This window comes from Spinacia oleracea, chromosome 3 (genome assembly GCF_020520425.1).
Source record: "Spinacia oleracea cultivar Varoflay chromosome 3, BTI_SOV_V1, whole genome shotgun sequence".
Classification (NCBI taxonomy): Eukaryota; Viridiplantae; Streptophyta; class Magnoliopsida; order Caryophyllales; family Amaranthaceae; genus Spinacia; species Spinacia oleracea.
The window spans coordinates 64941548-64962440 of NC_079489.1; the positions used below are offsets into that span (position 1 = coordinate 64941548).

The following is a 20893-nucleotide window of genomic DNA, read 5'->3' on the forward strand; positions in this document are numbered from 1 at the left end:
GACTTAGGAGGTGTGGCTTCTACCTTGCACCAAATGGTTAAACTTAACCATAACGGGGTAATACTAGAAATCCGCGCCCCTCCTCTCGACGTCAGTTGTACTATGGTTGGAACGGCCGAAACTGCAGACGACCTTTATGGGTTTCAAATGGAAGAAACAATCCAGTTCATCGAAGATTATGATCCAGCATTCCTAGACCCGCATGCATCCCGAGTCATCCCTAGAATGCTGTTAGCTCAAGGTTATTTCCCAGGAACCCCATTGGGCATAAGGAAGAAGGAATACACATTCCATCCTTTTCCCGACAAATCTACTCCCTTTGGCTTAGGTTATGAACCAACGGAGGAAGATATTGCTGATCGCCTATCTAGGCTATGCCTTAACAAAGCCAAACAAACCACCCTCCTTCCCCCATATCAAAGGACCCTTAACGGGATGTTCGTTCGGGAAGGAGAAGAACACCCATGCTGTGATTTCCCTGAACCCTTCGTTCAGGATGGCTTGCTAAAACCCGGATTTGAAATTTTCCATGACTGCCACACCTTGGATGAGGCACCCCACCTCACCAAGACTAAAACAGCTGAAATATTGGACAACCAGGCTCTATGGACATTGTTTAACGAATCGAGGCCTATGGAGAACGAGACTGTGATGACTACCCTAGCTTTACAAGATGAAGGTTTCGATCCAACCCGGTTAATCTCTCCTGCATCAACACTAGAAGAGGTCGAGAACGGATGGGTGAAGACATATCAGTGGGTCAATGCAAAAGGAATGGAATTCAAGATGAGTACCGGTGAAGGACCGAAGTTTTATGAGACTAAACCCCAGGCTTGAGCCACATAGAGCACCATTAGTAAAAAGCGCCTAGTAGTTCTTTAGATTGATAGAAAAAATAATAGAGACTTTAGATGGTCCTAAGGCCGCTTAGAATATAGGTCAGTTTTATTTCAGTGTGTTTTCCTTACTTTCCGAATCAATAAAGGCGTAATATTTCTCCTAAAAATTTTATTCTAACACTAAATAAACACCAAATGTACTTGCAAAATACAAAAATAAAGAGGTGGCCGACTCTAGGCCCAACAAACAAAGCCCACTCGATTTTGAAATAGTGCCATGGGAACCAATTCCCGAAACCCACAAAATAAACCACACTATCCCATTCATATCCCCAAAACCTAAAAGCCAACCAGTGTCATCATAAGAGCCAATCCATGCAACCCAAAATCAAAGGAAATCAAAATCCAAAACAATGCAAATGTTACCAAAAAAACAGATTCATAAAACATAGATTCCATCATACCCTTCACTAACAACCCACCTCCAAAGCCTACACAAAGGTCTTCATAACTTCCGCACCCTAACTCCATTTTCAAAACTGTTTCGAGTCACCAATAGAAAAAAATTAATCCGGACAAAAATGCATTTCACGCTAACAGTCAAAAAGCCTCCAAAATTGCCTCAAAATCAACTTTAAATACGAGCAAACTATCAAGGCACAAAAAAAAAATAGAAATAAACGCAAGAACATGTGAAGCAAAGCGTCAAAAATTGACCGCCCAAGTCATTTTCAGCGCCTAGGGCTGGGCGCCGAAATTTCTGACGCCCCAGCCTGGGCGTTGAAACTCTTTGCCTGCCAAAAGTTTTCTTTTCGAAAGTGCTCGTCATTTTATCCGCACACAACGGAAAAATAACGAACACTTGGGGGGTACAGTACGTATCCAAATAGGTTTACCAAGAATATAGCTATACAAATTAATCGAATTTTACGCGACCTATGGCAAAAAAAAAAAAAAAAAGAGAACGGCAGATGAAAATAAAGATAATACTTCACTCATTTGACCGATCAAGTAATATGTTTCCACCTCAGGGCATATCTACCGAAATCCGGCATACTAGAACTTATTCTAAAGCTAGAACTACGCGCGACCTGATTCTGACAAGATACGTAGGCAATCCTTACCAAGGATTCGGTCCAAATAAAAAATATATATTCTTTGTGCAAAAAGTGTTAGACATATAAAATACATAAAAAAGAGGAGAAACAAAAAAAGTGAAAATGAAAACTAAAAATACGCCTTTATTAAAATATAATAAGAAGGAAAACAGAGTGCTAAAAATAAAAACAAACACAACTGAAATAAATAGAGGGCACCCACACCCTAGCGAGAACTGCACTACTCTAGTTCTTCTGGATCATCAAATAAAGTCTTGTAGAGGGCAATATTCGCAGGATCCACCCCCACAGTCTTCTGCGCTGCCCCAATGTCAATCTCCATAAGAACCGGCTCCTGGACACTAACTTCCAAAGATGCCAAGGCTTCAGAAACATTCTCGGTTATAGCCCGCTCAGCCTCGAGGGCATAGGCAATGGTGGGAGAAGGATTATTATCATCAACTAGACTAGCCACTGTTTCTACAGGCGGCTGAGCCTTCCTAACCCATACATTGTTCCGGCGACGATCTCCGCGAGAGCTTGCATTTCTTTTAACAACAGCAGGCCCCTTCATGTTAGGCATCTTTTTAGGCCTGAAACTGGAACGGGGAGGAACTTCCTTTCGCTTTCGATCAGGACGAGCTTTCGCAGTCTTAACACTATAGGTACGAGGTTTGGCAGAATCAGGACCCTCATACTTAACACGAATACGAGGTATCAAAAGCTCAGCCGGCTCCCCATTACGAGCCTCGGTCCTCACATCTTTGTCATCGGAGCTCATCCACAACTTGTAGTTTTCAGAAAGACCCACAAAGCCATTTGTAGCTACGGCCCAACGCGGGAGACCATCATAATACTTAGCCCACGCTAAGACCCGTGTTTGTGAAAAGGCCGCTACCTTAGGTGGTACCGTATCAGAAAAGGGGATAGTCTGCCTTAAACCATATTGACGCATGACTCGGTAAGGGAAAATGTAAATGGGACGAGATAGCCCCAACAAAGAAACATAAACTGATACATCAGAACCCCCTGTCATAGTGGTCAAACCCCACCATGGTACCACCCACTTAATAGAACAAATGCCATAAGTAAAAAAGGAGGTCCATTCGGCCTCGTCCTGGCCTTGGTGCAAGTATTTTCGGTTACCCAAGGCTATAGGGCGATAATGTTTAGGATCGGCAGGAGCTTCCAAAAGTCTAAGCCGTTCCGCAAGCCAAATCTGCAAAAACAGGTACGATCGAATCAAAAGAATGAAAAAAAAATGGTCCCTAGGGCGCAGTTTCAACGCCCAGGACCAGGCGCCGAAAACTCCAGCGCCCAGCCCTGGGCGCTGAAACTCAGCCCCAGGCAAAAAAAATATGCAAAAGGGACGTATACGTGCGCAAAGAAAAGTCGATCACCTGCAGTAATAGGGGGCTTCCCTTAAAATGTTCGGATTTGGCATCCTTCTTCAAGTCATCCGCACTCAGCAAAGTCTCGGCAACAACCAACGGCATGATAGAATAGCAACTTTCCATCTGGCTAATCAAGGGGATCAACCTTATGTCACCGAACTCACCATTGTTATTCGATAGCAAATAATGATTCAACAAGCAAAATACAAGGGCTCGAATATTCAATTTCCGCTCGGTCATATTCTTACTAGGCCTAAAGTGATGTTTTACAAGTTTTGCCAAGTTAACCTTATCCTCTACAACAATTTCAGCAAACATGTTATCATCTAGCCCTAAGAAAGCCCTTATGGTTGTTTTACCCTCTTCAATAGTGCCAGGAGTAACAGGAGTAGCATTAGTAGGATAACCAAGGATCGCAGCAAATTCATCGGGCAAAGGACATATTTCATTGCCCCGAAAGGAAAAAACATGATGATCGGAGTCCCAAAAGCTTAGGGCAGCATGCAGAAAGTTATAATCAATATTAATTTGTTGTAAGCCTAAAAGTGCCTCTAGGTGGTATTCTTTTAACAAAGCTTTTTCTGTGGGAGTAAGGGCCCGTAGCCAACGCCTAACAGTCCGTTGGAGTGAGAAAGTAGGGATCGACATGGCAAAAGCAATGAATAATTAAAGCACAACAAAAGGAAAAGAAAGAATTTGAGAGTAGTAGAAAATAGGGACGTATCTAGCCCCTATATATAGCTGAACGCACCCAATGACATCCTGATCCCATTCGGAAACGTGTTAGGAAATCCGAAAGTCAAATATTACCAGGAAAGGACTTTCAGCGCCCACGGCTGGGCGCCGAAATGTTTAACGCCTGGTCTTGGGCGCTGAAAATGCAGCCCAAGGCCCAGATTTCACAAAACACGGAACAGGAAAGGACTTAAGACCATGTTGCTAAACACGAGGCCCTATTGCAAGTAGGATCAAGCCCAAAGCACCTTTAGCTCCCAAATAAGCAAGAAAAAAATATAACATTAAAACTTGGTTAAAACTTAGACTCGTCTCAGAAAATGCTTATGTACACTTTTCAAAAAAAAAAAAAAACAAGTTAAATATCATGGTCATTCTTCGAAACACCAAAAATATGTGTCGTCAAGTCATTGGTTTTCCAAAAAATGTTTGTCTGTCAAAGGGTTAATCCGGGCCAATCTAAAACCGGATGTCGCCTGAAAACTAAAGTTGCACTCCACGGCTTCGCTAAAGTAGCACACTACTATAGAAGGTCGCTCGCACATACGAGCATGACCCCAAACATGATTACAAGATGCGAAAAACAACCGACGAGCCCCAGTGCTTGGGGGCTCGCGAAAAAAATAGACTCCAACGAGGAGCGCGCGATCAAAATCACATTCCCGGACTGCGCCATACACCATATCATGTTTGGATATCTCAAAAGGAACAACAACAGGTTCGACCTCATCGAAAGGACGTCATTGACACTTGTGCACGGTCCTCTGATCAAAGACCAAGTCGAGCCGTAAAGACTAGCTCAAAATCACGAAAGCGGACGGTCGCAAGACCAAGATCCGTCTGAACACGTTGTCAGCCCACGTTCATGTTACAACTAAATTCGAGCATCCCTCGAAAGAATTCGCTCTTGCAAGAATGAATAAAAAGAAATTCTCAAAAGAAATCACAAAGAACCAAAGAAATAGGAACTTGCCCATCTTCAGTCGGCAAGATCGCGTCACAAACCGCGCGAGTTCCCAAATCGAAAAAAAAAAAAAACGAATTCAGGGACGTCCACCCTCAGCAGACAGGGCTCGCCCACCCTCAGCGGGCGGGGTCTGCGTCACTAGCCGCGCAGGTCCTCAGTTTTCGAAAAAATAAAGTCTTCAAAATTAAAACAGGCTCGCCATCTTCAGCCGGCAGGGTCTACGTCACAAACCGCGTAGGTCCTTATTTTCAAAAAAGCAAAACAAATTTCAAAATAGATTCGTCCACTTCTATCGGACGGGGTGTCCACCCTTAGCGGACAAGGTTCGCCATCTTTAGCCGGCGGGGTCTATGTCACAAACCGTGTAGGTCCTTATTTTCAAATTTCAAAAAACAGATTCGTCCACTTCTATCGGACGGGGTGTCCACCCTTAGCGGACAGGCTCGCCATCTTTAGCCAGCAGGGTCTGCGCCATTAAACCGCGTAGGTCCTTAGTCGCTGCAGCGATAACTTTTGCTGGATTTTCCTTCGTTTTACGTCCTATAAAAACAAGGGTGCTGGATTTTCCTTCGTTTTACGTCCTATAAAAACCAGGGTGCTGGATTTTCCTTTGTTTTACGTCCTATAAAAACAAGGGGGTTTTCTCGTTTAGCTAGCCCTGAAAATGACAATCTTTAAAAACATTTTTTACCTCGTGATTAGGCTTGGCCAGGCCCAATTACACTTTATAGTTTTGATTTCGAAAACATCTGTAAGCTACTCCCAATGACAAAGTGAGGGAGTTTCTACGCACCTTTAGATCCTTCCAATGACAAAGTGAGGAAGTATCTATACTATCAGTTGGCAAATCCCAATGACGCGTGAGGGATATGTCGACACTGCAAGTGATGACCCTTAAGTCAAATGTTATCACTCGGGGGCTCGTGAGACCCTCGCAAAACAGGTCACGTATACCATGGCTTGTGTGACGCACTCCGTCTAATACTTTGACCATCGTCTTACTCCAAGACTCAGTCAAAGTGGGGGCTAACTGTAGACACCTACTTTTGTCCCCATTCCCGAAAGGGAAAGGTTCGATGATGAAAGCATAAATCTCCACTTGACAACGCATCTCCTATAAAATAAACGAATCTCAATTCCCCTTTTCATTTCACCCGAAACCTGCTATTTATGGAAACCTGCTAAAAATAGTAACTGCCGTAAAAGGTAGCTTCTAAAAGTGGCAAATCATAAAGGATAGAAACCTGTCAGAATTAGGTGTTGCATTCCAACATAAATCCTAAATGAGATAGAAAACCGCGAGAATCCTATTCCTAATAGGATTCGGAAATAAGAGTTACGTATTAATTAAAATCCTAACGAGCCTAGAGTTCGTAACGGGCCCATACGCATTCCGTCATAAAATTGATACGCGCTAAAAGACTCGATTAAATCTCAAACTCTACGGATTTCAGGAATCCGAATCTGACTAAAGAAAACAGCCCAGACCCTATTTTCAATGCCTGTCTGTGGGCGCCGAAATCTTCGGCGCCCAGGCCTGGGCGCTGAAAATACCTGGGTACGTGTTTTTTCCTAATTCTTTGTGGATTAGAACTCTGCAATTCTATCTTTCCACGAACTCTTCCCTATAAATAGACCCCTAAATTCGACGTGAAAAGAAGACACACAACACATAATTATATTCTGAGTATTGACTCCAACCCTTAGCCTAAGCCTCTCGCTGCGAAATTGTTCACGCGTTCTGTCGCAATCGATCCATAAATCGAACAGAACGTATCCTGTCCCATAATTGAGATTCGTTAAATAAAAAGGAGAAATAGCAAAGTCTAAGTGGTTAGTTTTCTGAGAACCGTAACGCACCTCTCAAGGGTGCGTCGTAATGTGTCCCTTTTCAATGATTTAACTGCTTTCCTCGCCCTGTTTATGAACTGTTAAACTAACCTAATCTGATTGTTCTATCACGCCTAACAAATATAATATTTTTGGGAAATCGGATTATCATGCTAGGTCCCTTAATGCTATTTAAATCAGATAATCACGATCGAATTAGTATTATATGTTGCATATTGCTAAAATCAATTCGGATTAATTTAATAGTTAACGCATGTCCCTTCAATTTTTTATGCTGAGCTAGTAAGGATATCCTGCCTCTGGAGTTATCAACGAGCGAAGTACTCCTCTCGGTAGTTACAGTCCCCCGAACCCTCAATCTCTACCTTGCGGGTGTATGTTGAGAGATCCCCACACCAGGGATCACAAGGGAACCTACGGCCGTCGTGGTCAAACATAATTGCACTCCCTTTATGTCATGATAACCGGGTTTTGTCAGTTTTTCTCATTGTCGTTAAAAACTGAATGGCGACTCCTATATTACTAGTCAATTGGGTGTAAACTCACAGGAAATCCAATTACACTTGATTGAATAAAAAGAATCGTCACACCCACGAGGGACGAGGTCACGCATTAGCCTCGTGCTTTTTCGACCCCCTCACACCACCCTAGGTGTAAAAGAATTGGGCTAACTCATATGATGTTTGCTGATGACTTGTTGATGTTTGCCAGAAGAGATGAGCCCTCCATCTCTTTGGTATTTGTTGCCTTTAGTAAATTTTATATTGCTTCTGGGTTGGAAGCCAACCTGATGAAAAGTGAAGTGTACTTAGCTGGTGTGACATACTCAATAGATAGTGTTGTTCTGTCTACATTGGGTATTCCTAGATGTACTTTTCCTTTTAAGTACCTAGGAGTATCACTCACAACTAGAAAGTTGAGCTTCACTGATTGTAAACCTCTTATTGAGAAAATTGTGGCAAGGGTAAAAAGTTGGGCTGCAAAATTGATTTCCTATGCAGGGAGACTTCAGCTTTTTAGAACAGTTTTGTTTGGCATCCAGTCGTATTGGTGTCGGATATTTGTTATGCCTAAAAAGGTTATGCAGATGCTTTATGTGGACTGGGTCTGAAGGTGGCTCAAGGAAATCCCCTGTAGCCTGGGAACACATGTGTTTGCCTAAGAGTTGTGGGGGGGGGGGGGAATCTGAAAGACTTAACCATCTGGAACAAAGTTTTTGTCACTAAACACTGATGGGCTTTGTCAATGAAAGAAGATAGATTGTGGGTGAGGTGGATTCACACTTACTATGTCAAAAATAGGGATTTTGGAGCATGCCAATTCCTAATGGACTTTCTTGGTCTTTAAGGAAAATTTGGCAACAAAGAGAAGTTCTAAATCAGTCTGGTGATGTTCAAAAGTTTGTAGCTGCTGGAAAATTCAAAATTCAGAGAATGTACAACCATTTGAGACAACATGGTGAACCTGTTGCATGGAAAAAAAATCATCTGTAATAGTAAAGCAAGTCCAAAAAGCACATTTGTCACCTGGCTTGCTCTTCATAACAGGTTGGCAACTAAGGATAGAATGCTCAAGTGGAATATGATCAGTGATGGTATATGTAGTCTGTGTCAAGGTTGTGATGAAGACCTCCCTCACCTAGTCTTTGAGTGTAGCTACACTACTGATATTTGGACTCAAGTTCTGCCGAGGAGTGGAGTTTATAGAGCTGTTGGGAATGTTAGGAATTGGTCTGATGAAGTTCTTTGGGCGTAGAAGAGGAGAAAGAGCAGTAAGAGTAAGGCCACTATGTGCAACAGGTTGTTCATAGAGATAGTTTATGCAATCTGGTTACAGAGAAATTCTAAAATTTTCTCTAATCAGATGGAAACAAGTCAAGTTGTTGTACACAGGATATTGTTTAATGTAGCTTGTAGAGGATAGTTGGGTTATGTAGCCTTGTATGTCATTCTTGTTCTTGTTGTTTTCTGGTGTTTTGTTGACCAGTTGTAAAACCTCTTTGGTGATTAATATAATCCTTTATTATTTGCCCAAAAAAAAAAACTATTTAAAACATATAGTTATTATTATACATGATATAGTATCTCTTAATATTAATGATAGTCATATACTAGCAGAATAGTTACTGTGACCATAACATAGTAACTCTTATTACTAATAACATAGAGGACAACAAAGAACATAAAAAGAACATTATAATATACATAATAACTATACCAAACATATAGTTACTATTATACAAGATATGATACCTATAAATATATTGATGGTCATTTAGTCACAGAGTTGCAGACATATTTGGTGTGATAATAATATAGTAACTTTATCCATAATATAGTAACTCTATCACTAAAAATATAGAATAACATCAAAAACATGCACATAACATAATAAACTAACGTAGTAACTATTTCAAACATATAGTAATTTAGCAACTTGGGAATTTATTGGCCCAATCTTTTTTCCAAATTCTTGCATCGATTTGTGGAAGATCACAAACCTTTTGGATTATAAGTCACATAATCATGAAATTTATAGTTAAATATAGTCGATAAATCATTATAACATACAATAAGCAAATGTTATAGTAAAAATTGCATAGCAACTCTAAAAGTTACATATTACTCCCTCCATTCCCTTTTGTTCTACCCCTAAAGAATGTTGGGTGTGTTTTAAGAAAACTGAATCTTGGTTTGTATTGGGATATGAGTAATGATTGGGTGTAAGAATAATAATTGTGTGTAAGAGATTATATATTTAAAATAAAGTAAGGAGAGAGAAAATATTAAAGAAATAAGATAAATGGGAGATATTTAATTTTAATAACAAAAAAAATCAGATTAAATTCAAACCAGAAAAATCATCCAAATTTTGAACAAAAAAAATCAAGAAAATTCATACCAGAAAATCAAAAAAAAAATCAAGAAAAATAACCAAAAAAACCCCCAGAAAATTCGACAAAATAAACCAAAAAAATCAACCAAAAATTCGACAAAAAATCAACCAAAAAATTGGGAAAAAATCAACCCAAAGATTCGACCAAATTCGAACCAGAAAAATAATAAAAATTCGAACCAGAAACATCAAAAAACAAATCAAGAAAATCCAACCAAAAAAACCCAAAAAAATCGACAGCAATTAACCCATAAATTCGACAAAAAAATCGAGCAAATTCAACCCAAATTCAACAAAAAAAAAACCCAAATTCAACCCAGAAAATCGAACAACAAATTCAACCCAGAAAATCGAACAAATTCAACCAAAAATCGAGCAAAATTCAACCCAAAAATATGAACAAATTCAACCCATAAATACGAAAAAATTCAACCCAAAATCAACCACCAAATTCGACGAAATTTAACCCAAAAATCGGCCAAAATCAACCCAAAAACTCAGCCAAAAAATCGACCAAAATTAACCCAAAAATTCGACGAAAATCAACCGAGAAATTCGACCAAATTCAACAAGGAAATTCGACAAAAAAATTTGCCCAGAAAAATCGACAAATAAAATACAAAAAAAAAATACCCACTTGATCCTTGCTATTACTCACGATTTTAAGGATTTAGAGGTCAAATTCGACCATAAAACTCTAGATCTAGAATTTTTATGGTCGAATTTCACCATTTAAAGCCATAATAAGCATTCCGGAGGGTGGTGGCGGTGGCGGAGGTGTGGTGGTATAGGTGGCGGAGAGAAATAGAGAGAGAAAAGTGAGAGAGGAAGGAGGAGAGAGAGAGAAAAGTGAGAGGAGGAAGATGGAAAATGAAGAACTGATGTTCTTGAGAGGAAGGAGGAGAGAGAGAAACAGAGAGGGGAAGGAGGAGAGAGAAAAACACGGTTGAATATAGGAGAGAGATGAAGATAGGGACGGGTCAATTGAATGAATAAAATAATGAAAGTGGTGTAATTTAGGTTGGGAAAAGGGTAGAATCTTAGGGTTTTTGGTAAATAATGGGGAATCTTAGGGTAAGTTGGGAAAAAAACTATGGCTAAAAATAGTAAAGATTCAGTAGGGGTAGAACAAAAAGAAATGCTAAAAAAGGAAATGGGGAGAACAAAAAGGAATGGAGGGAGTACCTCTTTAACCCATAAAGTTATTGTATAACTCATATAGTTACTACTCCCTCCGTCCCTTAATACTCGTCTCACTTCCTTATAAAGTCGTCCCTTAATACTCGTCTCGTTTCTACAAATGGCATATCTTTACTAATATTATATAATTTCTCTCACTTACCCAATGACCCACATATATTCATACTTCCTAAAAAATATTAAAAAATTCAACCACACTCCTTTATTTGTCACATTTCAACTAGATTAAAAAAGTATCATGCTATCAAGTATCAACTATCACCTAATAAATTAATAAGTCAATTAAATTGCCTAAAACGATGTGCCGGTCAAACCGTGTCGAGTATTATGGGACGGATGGAGTATTTAAAATTGTGAAGTCACTGATCGAATTCGCGAAGTGAAAATGATGTGCTGGTCAAACCGTGTCGAGTATTATGGGACGGATGGAGTATTTAAAATTGTGAAGTCACTAATCGAATTCGCGAAGTGAAAACGATATTTCGGCAAAACACAAACATTAATTCTCCAAAACAACAAATATTTTTAATTTTAAATAAAAATAGACTTAAAATACTTTAAAAAAACAAAGAACCAAGATATGATCTCTCAAATTTCTTGCGATGATTTGTAGACGAGCGCAAATTCTTCGATTCGGTTTCAGTAACGACAAACCTCCTTCTTAACTACTACTTCCTCCATTTTGTACTCATATAATAGATCCAAATATGAGAATTATAAGATAATTAATTACGAAGAAAATCGAACAAAATTGAACAAATGCTAGAAATTTGGGCAAAAACCTGAAGAGCATAAAGAGAAAATAAAGATAGAGAAACGAACAGAAGGCAGATCTGAAATTTTGAAAAAAAAAATAATTTAAAACATATATAAAGTGGGCTAGACATAAATCGTATAAAAACTCTACAAAACATATAGTAACTCTTTCAAACACATAGTTACTGTAATACGCATATAGTTACTATTTAAAATCACGAAATAACTGTCACGTGACAGTTACACGTATTGCCAGACCAAATTACCCCATTACCCAGATCCACGCTAAGTTAGTGTGGACCAGACTAATATTAGCGTAAATAATGAAAACCAACTCCATTAATGCTTATGAACCATGGTAAATTCGCACCTAAAAAAATCAATCAGACTGATGTCATTGCATAATCTTTTTCCTACAATCTAGTATTCCATTTGTCCGTTTAAATTGCACATCTCAGAGTCACAATTCAACCAAGAAATGTCAAGCTTAAAACATACAAGATCCCAATAAAAAATGAGGATATGCAACAACCCAACCTCGGTTACGTTGTCTTGTCTTCTTTACATGATCAACCTTGGAAAAAGAGGGAGGGACAAGTAAAACTTTCAACTAACCAGCTTCAACTTAGGTCCTGCAATTCCATGTTTTATCTTCATTATAGCTACAAATACAATGGAAAACACACTACTATGTCAGTCGTACTTTACATAAACCCCTCCAAACACCAACTGTGACAGAACACAACAACCTCTACTGATAAGATATTCTAATCCCCTATTCCTTTACTTCTTTTCTCTCGGGTTCTTTCTTTTTCTCATCAATATTCTCCTGTTTGTTTGTTCTCTCTTCTTGCTTCTCCTTTTCTTCAGCATCTTCATTATCGTAATACTCATCTTCATCATAATAGTACTCATCATCATCTTCATAATTTTGATCATCGTCAAAGTATTCTTCACTTTCATCACCATCTGCCATTCCGTTAGGCAGCAATCTGGCCTGCTGCCCCATCAAACTCTCTTGTATTCGGTCCCTGATAGCTGTTCCCTGGTAAATGTAAACAATGTTGGGGTTATTATAATTGCACTTATTTTCATATGTTGAGGTTTCCTAATCTGAAAACACAAACATGCATAATGTACCATTTTGTGGCATCCTTCTTCAAACATCTCAAGAAATCCAGCTACCCATCGATCAGCATTTTCTACCCATTCATTACGAGTCATTTCAGCAGTTTTAGCCACTGTCTGGATCTGCAAAACAAGTGATGATGTTCAAATAAAGATGCCAAGCACACACGTAAACATAAATTGTACTTTGATAAGAGCTGATACACATCATTTGATTAGGTAGTTTATGGTAGGTGGTAGGTGGTAGGTGGTAGGTGCAGGAGTATTCAGCAGCCATAAAATTAGGATTGTTTTTATGAGTGAATCCTTTATCTATTTTGATCTAAAACAACTACCCAGTCTGACTCCAGTAGTAAGTGTAGTATAGGAGATCCAAATGAAAAGGAGCCTTCTAACCAAAGGAAAAGGGCAATTCTATTTCTTAGTGACTTGCATGAGAACATTTTCTAACAGGGAATGGTGAAAAGACCGCTGTGAATATAAAACAAAGGCTTTCCTTCACTAGAAGACCACAAGATGAGAAGCTTTATGGAGATGTTCCTTCACTAGTAGGCTTTGTGATGATTGTCTGCTACTACAAAAGTCTCAACCAACCAGATTCTAGACATTGTTAACGCCATCAGCAAATATAAACATAGAGGGGAGATGATAGCTAAACACAATTGACATGTCTTGAACTCAGGACTAATTCTTCAAATGTGTCAAGTAATCTTTTAATTAGTCATGACAACAACTTGCCCAACCAACAGAATATCATAAAGAGAGGAGGAATTGTAATGAGAAGCAGAAATCTAAAGAATACGAGCAAGTTTTTCATACCCTGCAAATAGGAGTATTACCAAAAATATCAATTGCCTAACCAATATAACCAAACCATCAACAAATTTGAATAACAAAATAACAAGTTACTACAGAGTTCAAAAATCTGTATAAACACCATTTGAAAGACGTTTCAAACCTTGAAACAACAAAAGAATAATACTTTGCTTATGCCTTTTAACCGATACATGCTATCCTTCCCTCAGACTCGCAGAAACACTATCATATACAGAAGAAAAAGAAATAACACCACTCTCAAGTTTCAATGGCACACAACATGCAACTTGTGTCTATAAACAAACAAGCCAGAAAAGCAACTAATTCAAAATAAAATGATTTGTGTGGTCTGTAATCAGAATGCCTTTTCCACCTCTATTTCAGGGGCATCAGCAATGGAAAATTAAGTATAAGAAGGAAATGGAGATTCAAATTCTCCTAAATACATCAAATTTCCTTAACCAGTAAATATTATTGAACCACATTTATGTGGTTTGGTTTTCTGCTCCTAGGCACTAAATATAAATCTGTTCAAGTGGATAAGTTCCATTGGAAAAAAAAATATCAAAGTGATACTATATTGAGCATGAAACAGAACTTGTATCGTATAGGAAGAAGGCTAGATAAAGTGACTATCAAGCGATACAATTAATAGTTTTTTCATGAAATGCCTTCCAGTTTTTAATTAATTCATGAAATATCCTTCAAGTTTCCAAAATTCAACAAATGCCCCTGAGTTTTTCACAAATACATATACGTAGTAATACCCTTAATAACTATTTTCCGCCAATTTGGTTAACTTTTTTTCTTTTCTTTTTTCTCTCTCCCCTTTTCTTCTCTATCCCCCTTCGTTCACTTTTCCTTGACTACCTTCCCCTTTACCGAGGAAGGGGCGGCACCGGCGACGACTGGCTAGAACCCGCTGACGACCGCACGTGAACCCTCCAACCACCTCTGTCTCTTCTCCTTTGTCTCTCCTCACTCCTCAGTCCATTTAACGACAACCACCAACCCTCATTGCCATCCTCTTTCATTAACAACTAGGAGAGTTGCCTGATTTAGAAGATCTTCAGTTATGGGAGAATATTTTTACAGGAAATATCCGGAAAAGTTAGGTACAAATCGGAAATTGCAGCTTCTAGATCTTTCTTCTAAAAGCTTACAGGTAGTTACCCCAAATCTTTGCAGAGAATACAGATTACAAAACCTAATTACATTTGGGAATTTCTTACTTTGACTGATTCTTGAGAGTTTAGGTAGTTGTAGCTGACTTGCACAGGTTTGAATGGGGAGCATTAATTAAATGGATCATTTCCTAAAGGATTGTTTGGTGCACCTAAATTAACCCAAGTTGAGTTGCAGGATAATTTCCTTGAAGAAAAAATATCGGAAAATAATGGAAACAGAAAAGAAAATAATGAAAAAAGAAATAATTTGGGAATAGGCATTAAGGGTTATATTTTTGAGAAACACAGGGGCATTTGATGAATTTTGGAAATTTTCCCTGAGGTTACCAGCGTGTATGGTAACTTCTCTGGTGTTCAGAAGTTGTCTCTTGATGGAACAGGTTTAGTGGGAGTATCCCAGCTGAGATTGGGAGGTTGCATCAACTTTCTAAGATTGATATTAATGGAGGAGAGAGAAAGGGGGAGGGGCTGGAGGTGGCATAAATGAAAGAAGGAGATGAGGTGGTTGAAGGTGGTGGCGGCAATGTATAAAAAGGCTCAAGGCGCAACAAGGCGATTTGGAGTTCCCAGCGCCTTAGGCGCGCCTCGGTGCGCCTCGGTGCGCCTCATTGAAGTGAGGCGCCCTAATAAAAAGTGAAAAAAAAAAAGTGAAAAAATGGTATGTCTCTTGGTAGGTGCGCCTTTTTTGCGCCTTTTTGCGCCTCAAAGTGCGCCTTTATGCGCCTTTTTGCGCCTTTTTGCGCCTTAGGTGCGCCTCATTGAAGTCGCCTCGCCTAGACAATAAAAGGCGCTGGCTCCAATCGCCTTGCGCCTCAGAGCCTAGGCGCGCCTTAGGCGCGCCTTTTTATACACTGGGTGGCGGCGAATTGAGGGGTGGGTGGCAGCGAATTGAGGTTTCCATGGTTGATGGAGAGAAAAAGACAAAATTGAAGAAAAAATATCGGAAAATAATGAAAACAGAAAAGAAAATATTGAAAAAAGAAATAATTTGGGAATAGGCATTAAGGGTTATATTTTTGAGAAACACAGGGGCATTTGATGAATTTTGGAAATTTAAAGGATATTTCATGATTTAACTTGTGGCGGAGATGCGCATGTTACGTTGGATGTGTGGGCACACAAGAAAGGATCGTTTGAGGAATGAGATTATTAGGAAGAAAGTTGGGGTTGCACCGATTGAGTTTAAGATGATGGAAAATCATTTAAGATGGTTTTGACATGTAAGCAGAAGATCAAGTGTTGCCCCGGTTAGGAGGATAGAAGGGTGGCAAAGTGATAGAATTGCAAGGGGTAGGAGAAGACCTAAGAAAACTTGGAGGAAAGTGATTGAGCACGATATGAGCTTTCTTGGGATTGAGGAAAATATGGCGTTGGATAGGACAGAGTGGAGGGAGAGAATATACATTGATGACTTCATTTGATTTATACAGTTCCAATGTTTCTGATTCTCTCTATGTTTTATTTTTATTTTTATTTTACATTTTTGTTTTTATTTTTGTTCTATTTTTAAAATTCAAACCGTAAAAAAATTTTATTTTACATGCTATTTTGAAATGTACTTATTTTACTTATTCATTTATTTTAAACTTTACTTATTTTTCTTATCTCTTACAATATTTCTTCTATAATATTTATATACATTTTTCTCTTATCTTACTTTCATTAATTCCACTTTCTCTTCCATGCTTTTTTTTTTTTTTACTTCCTGCTCCTTTCTGGTTTGATTGATCACAATGACGATCTCCTACGACGATTCATGTTAGCCGACCCCAAATCATTTTGGGACTAAGGCTTTGTTGTTGTTGCTGTTGTTGTATTTCATGATTTAACTTAAAACTGAGGGGTATTTCATGAATTTCTTATACCTTTTCATGCTGCTCCTTGACTTTCTCATGCAGTTTCTTTAGCCTCATGTTGACTCTTAACCGCTTCTCCTGAAACAACAAAACATTAATCCATGTCCATAATTTAAGGGATCTACACCAAGACCACCTCAACACATCACTGATTTCAAACAGAAAAATGAAGAGATCACATCATCACACCTTAACATAGCTAAGATTTAGCTCCTTTCTAGTATATCCACGATCCAAGTTACGCATCACATACTGGTTATAGTCCTTAACAATCCTCATAATGATGTCTGAAGTAGAAATTCCATCTGTCCGTTGGGTTTCCTTAAACTTCCCAGCAGTTTTTACCTGCCACAAAGAGACTAACTTAACAAACAATATCCAATAGCTATTGGTAAGACAGATTGCAAAATTCTTTCTAGAGCAGCTACTCCAAAGATGTCTAATCAAACTCACAAATTCATAGACGTCATTGCAAGCTCCACTGGTATCAGCATAACTGTAAGAAATCACGAAGATGACCATTTGACGAGTTACAAGATGACAAGTTAAGAGTTCCAAACATAACAAATAGATAGAGAAGAAAATCGAGTAAAAAAAAATCAACCAAAAGCAGATAACAGAAAAGGAACGCATATGTAAAAGGGCTCGTATTAAACTTACGGTAGAGCATCATGGGCCACAAAATCAATCTTATGCTTGTCAAGAAATTCTTGATCTACCACCCAAGGCGCATCAGGTATAACTTCGTCAACCCATCTGCAAAAGACAATCATAAAAGCTGATAAAAGAGAAGAGAAAAACACATGATTCCTCAGTAAAATAATACCACGTAATTGGTTTTGATAGAAGTATAACACTCTATACACAGAAAAGGACTTCTCCATGGAGCACCAATCATCATGGGTCCACTTTCAAGAGATATGACCAATTCATACAAACTTATCTTAGGGTTAATCGGTACTCCATAGTTAGTAACTAGGGTGAAAGACATTTTCTATAAATGTATATTCCTACTGTAAGGCCTAAGAGAAGAGAAAGCATACTTGCAATGACGAAGAGATTCGTAGCGCTCGGCTTCGTTCATAACAGTTTTCCCCTTGTATTTGTGGGTTATTGCATCACTGCAGCATCCCACCAGCAAATATGTGTTTGGAAATCTACATAAAACAACATCCAAAGAAATTTAATCAGATGCGGTTCTCCACCTACATATAACAACAAATATTCAAATCACAAACCATATACATGAATCAGAGTCAGCCTAATGCCCAAATTAGAGAATGAAGAGGCAAAACCACCATTTAATTTGACTTAGACCCATACAATATGAATACAATCCAAAAATATTTACATTCACTTTGACTAATCATGTACAAATGTACAATCCACATTACCTCCAATTAACTACATGAATTATAAACCGCCCACAAAAAAAAGGGGAAATTACCACAAAAATCAATCATTCATGATGGCCTGATCAATTTACATCTAGAGTTCATCAAATTCCCACACAATAAAGTAAATCCGAGTAATAAGTCGTACATCTCACAACAATATAATATGAATAAGATCAATTAACATAAGAAGTACGAGACACACCCCATCAAATTCAAATATGAGATATAATTTCATAACCGCCAAAAAAAATCAACAAATCAAGTAATCCCCAGAAATTTCCAGCATTCAAAGTAACCTAATTATGTTACAATTTATTGATTTACATACAAAAGCACATCAAATTCCCATAAAATTGACAAACAAAGATCTCACTTTCTAAACCATATTACAAAAAAAAATGCCAACAATTAAAAATCAAAGAATACCCAGAAAAATTAAGATCAAAGAGGTCTAAAAATAAAATAACATACGCTTTTTTGGCTTGTTCGAGGGATCGAGCATGGCCGAAGTGAAAGAGGTCGTAGATTCCATCGGCATAAACACGAACAGGGCGGTCAGTAGGGGGTTCAGCACACCAATGCGATTTGGGGTTGGAAGAATTTGACATTTTTGTTGCTTAAAAATGAAATTGGGGATTTTACTTTAGGAGATGTAAAAGTATTTGGGTACTATGCTTGTTCGATTGATCTCTCTGGATTAGCCATGTTTCTCTCTCTATTGCAAAAAAAACAACAGGTGCTACGTTTTCTTTCTCTACCCCTCGTTCAGCGGAAACAGAGGCCACTTCCTTCCTCTTTGGAGAATATCCGGCTTTCACTTTCAATGTCTTATTATTCTCTCTCCTCCATGATTTATCAAAGGTAATAGGGATGTTTCCATTAAACAAAACTATAAAGTCGGTAATGGGTATGTCAATGGATCGGATCGGATCGGATCGGATCTGGATATCATACTACAAAGAAAATTTAGTAGGATCCAAATCTAATTGAGAGCGTGGCCTAAAGAAAAGAGGATCCAACAATATCTAGTCCATACTGAAAATTATTTTTGATACGTGTATTGGAGGTGAATTCACGTCTAATTTTTTTTCCTTTTTAAAAATACCACATTATAATATGGAGTATAAATTCAAAAGGAAAACATGGTTTACAAAATATTTTCATTGAACTTTCACACTTATTGTCATCATTTCTCCAAAATTGAGAAAAGAAAAACATATAGCATCACTAAAAAATTTAACAGGATAAATTAAGTAAATTTAAGTGGTCAAACAATCTGTTTTTAACCAATATGCTCACAACATCCAATCACAAGGGAAAAGAAATAACCGTGAAATGTACAACCCAATGTACAAAGAAAACTGCCTAAATTTCACTACTATAAAATGACTAATGAACTACTCCTACTTCGCGTTGAATCAATAATTCAGATTTTTAGACAAAGGAATCTTATAAGAGAAATAAGGTTTCTTTGAGAGAAAAAGTAAGAAACCCTATAAGAGATAAATTCGGTGTTTTAGATTTCATACACATGTCTTCCTCGTTTCAACACCATGAGAGACAATATAAGTTCGTATTTTTTTTTCACTTAAAAAAGTCGAAATTAATAATATATAGAATGCCTATACTTTATCCCAAATAAAAAAAAAAAGATCTCGAATCCAAATCTCATAATGAGCTTTATATCTACATCTGATTTGTCGGAAAAGGATTGGGTCCGATTCAAAACAATCTTGTCCAAAAAATTTGAAGATCCATATCCTATAAAACGAATCTTCCACCATGTAATTGACCCATTGCCATATCTAGTAGTGGGTGTCCTGTCCAATCGTCTGACACTTATTTATTGTCAGGTCATGCTCAATAGCATATATGGAAGTTGGACATGAGGTCGTGACGTGGCATATAGTATGTCAAAATCTTTAACAAGGATTTGTAAACACATTAGGGGACATGTCTCCTTTGTTTTTCTAATTGCACCATTTTTATAGAGGAATGTTTGGATTGGACACAAAAATTAAATGCTTGTTTGGTTGAACCATAAAAATGGAGAATTGAAATATCATGGTGAAATATGGTGTTGTTAAGTTGACAACAAAATGTGAAAACATGTGAATAACAAATCCACTAGAATCACATATTCCTTAAAACATGAAGATATGATTTGCAAATTCATTTAGGTCAACCAAACAACTCTAGACAATTTCTTGAAATTTGATGTGGGGATTAGTTATTGGCACGGGCGATGCCCCGGGTTATTAGTTCATTGAAGGTAACATGATTTTGAAAAGTTACACGTTGTAATCCTCCGGTGCAGTTATTGTACGCACCACAACCTTTTCGTCAACTCCACATTTAGTAATTACATTAGTTAGTTACCATTCATCATCATCTTCCCTTTATTGCTATATGAGGTGGAGTATCGCGGTGGTGTATTTCTGAGCCGCCATAGCGGTGGCAGGATTAGCTTTTTTAAACTTTTGACATTATCGAATCATTAAATAAGGTATTATTTGTTCAATAATATAGTTGATGAGTAAAATGCGTAAGTGTTGTAAGCAATGGGTACAACTTAAAAAATACACTAACATGGGATAGGGTGGAGAAAAATACAAAGGGAAATAGTGCAATATTAAAATGGAGATAGTGTACTTTACTAGATTTAAATGTACGTGAGTCATGCTACTATATATAAAAAATATACTTTTGTGCAAACGCCGCGTGCTTGTAATTGAAAAATGTACACACAATAACAATAAATCGGTTAATTACTTT

The 20893-nt window shown here is 38.0% G+C and overlaps 1 protein-coding gene across 1 annotated transcript; it reads right to left on the reverse strand.

Annotated features, from left to right (window-relative positions):
- Window positions 1–12200: 12200 nt before the first annotated feature.
- On the reverse strand, window positions 12201–18979 carry LOC110783556 (choline-phosphate cytidylyltransferase 2). Its single transcript, XM_021987901.2, has 8 exons — window positions 18590–18979; window positions 17765–17878; window positions 17382–17477; window positions 17175–17217; window positions 16911–17066; window positions 16731–16799; window positions 12875–12985; window positions 12201–12779 (listed from the first exon to the last, which is right to left on the reverse strand). Exons 1-8 carry the CDS (start codon window positions 18724–18726, stop codon window positions 12510–12512), a joined length of 996 nt encoding a protein of 331 aa, XP_021843593.1. The 5' UTR covers window positions 18727–18979; the 3' UTR covers window positions 12201–12509.
- Window positions 18980–20893: the final 1914 nt, after the last annotated feature.

What these genes read in the sequence shown, in the direction of transcription:
- LOC110783556 (XM_021987901.2), bottom strand. Translation starts at nt 18,726, where the DNA reads ATGTCAAATTCTTCCAACCCCAAATCGCATTGGTGTGCTGAACCCCCT. An exon ending in GCAATGACGTCTATGAATTT is followed by an intron (nt 17,067 to 17,174) that starts GTGAGTTTGATT and finishes TCTTTGTGGCAG; the next exon opens with GTAAAAACTGCTGGGAAGTT. An exon ending in TAAATCTTAGCTATGTTAAG is followed by an intron (nt 16,800 to 16,910) that starts GTGTGATGATGT and finishes TTGTTGTTTCAG; the next exon opens with GAGAAGCGGTTAAGAGTCAA.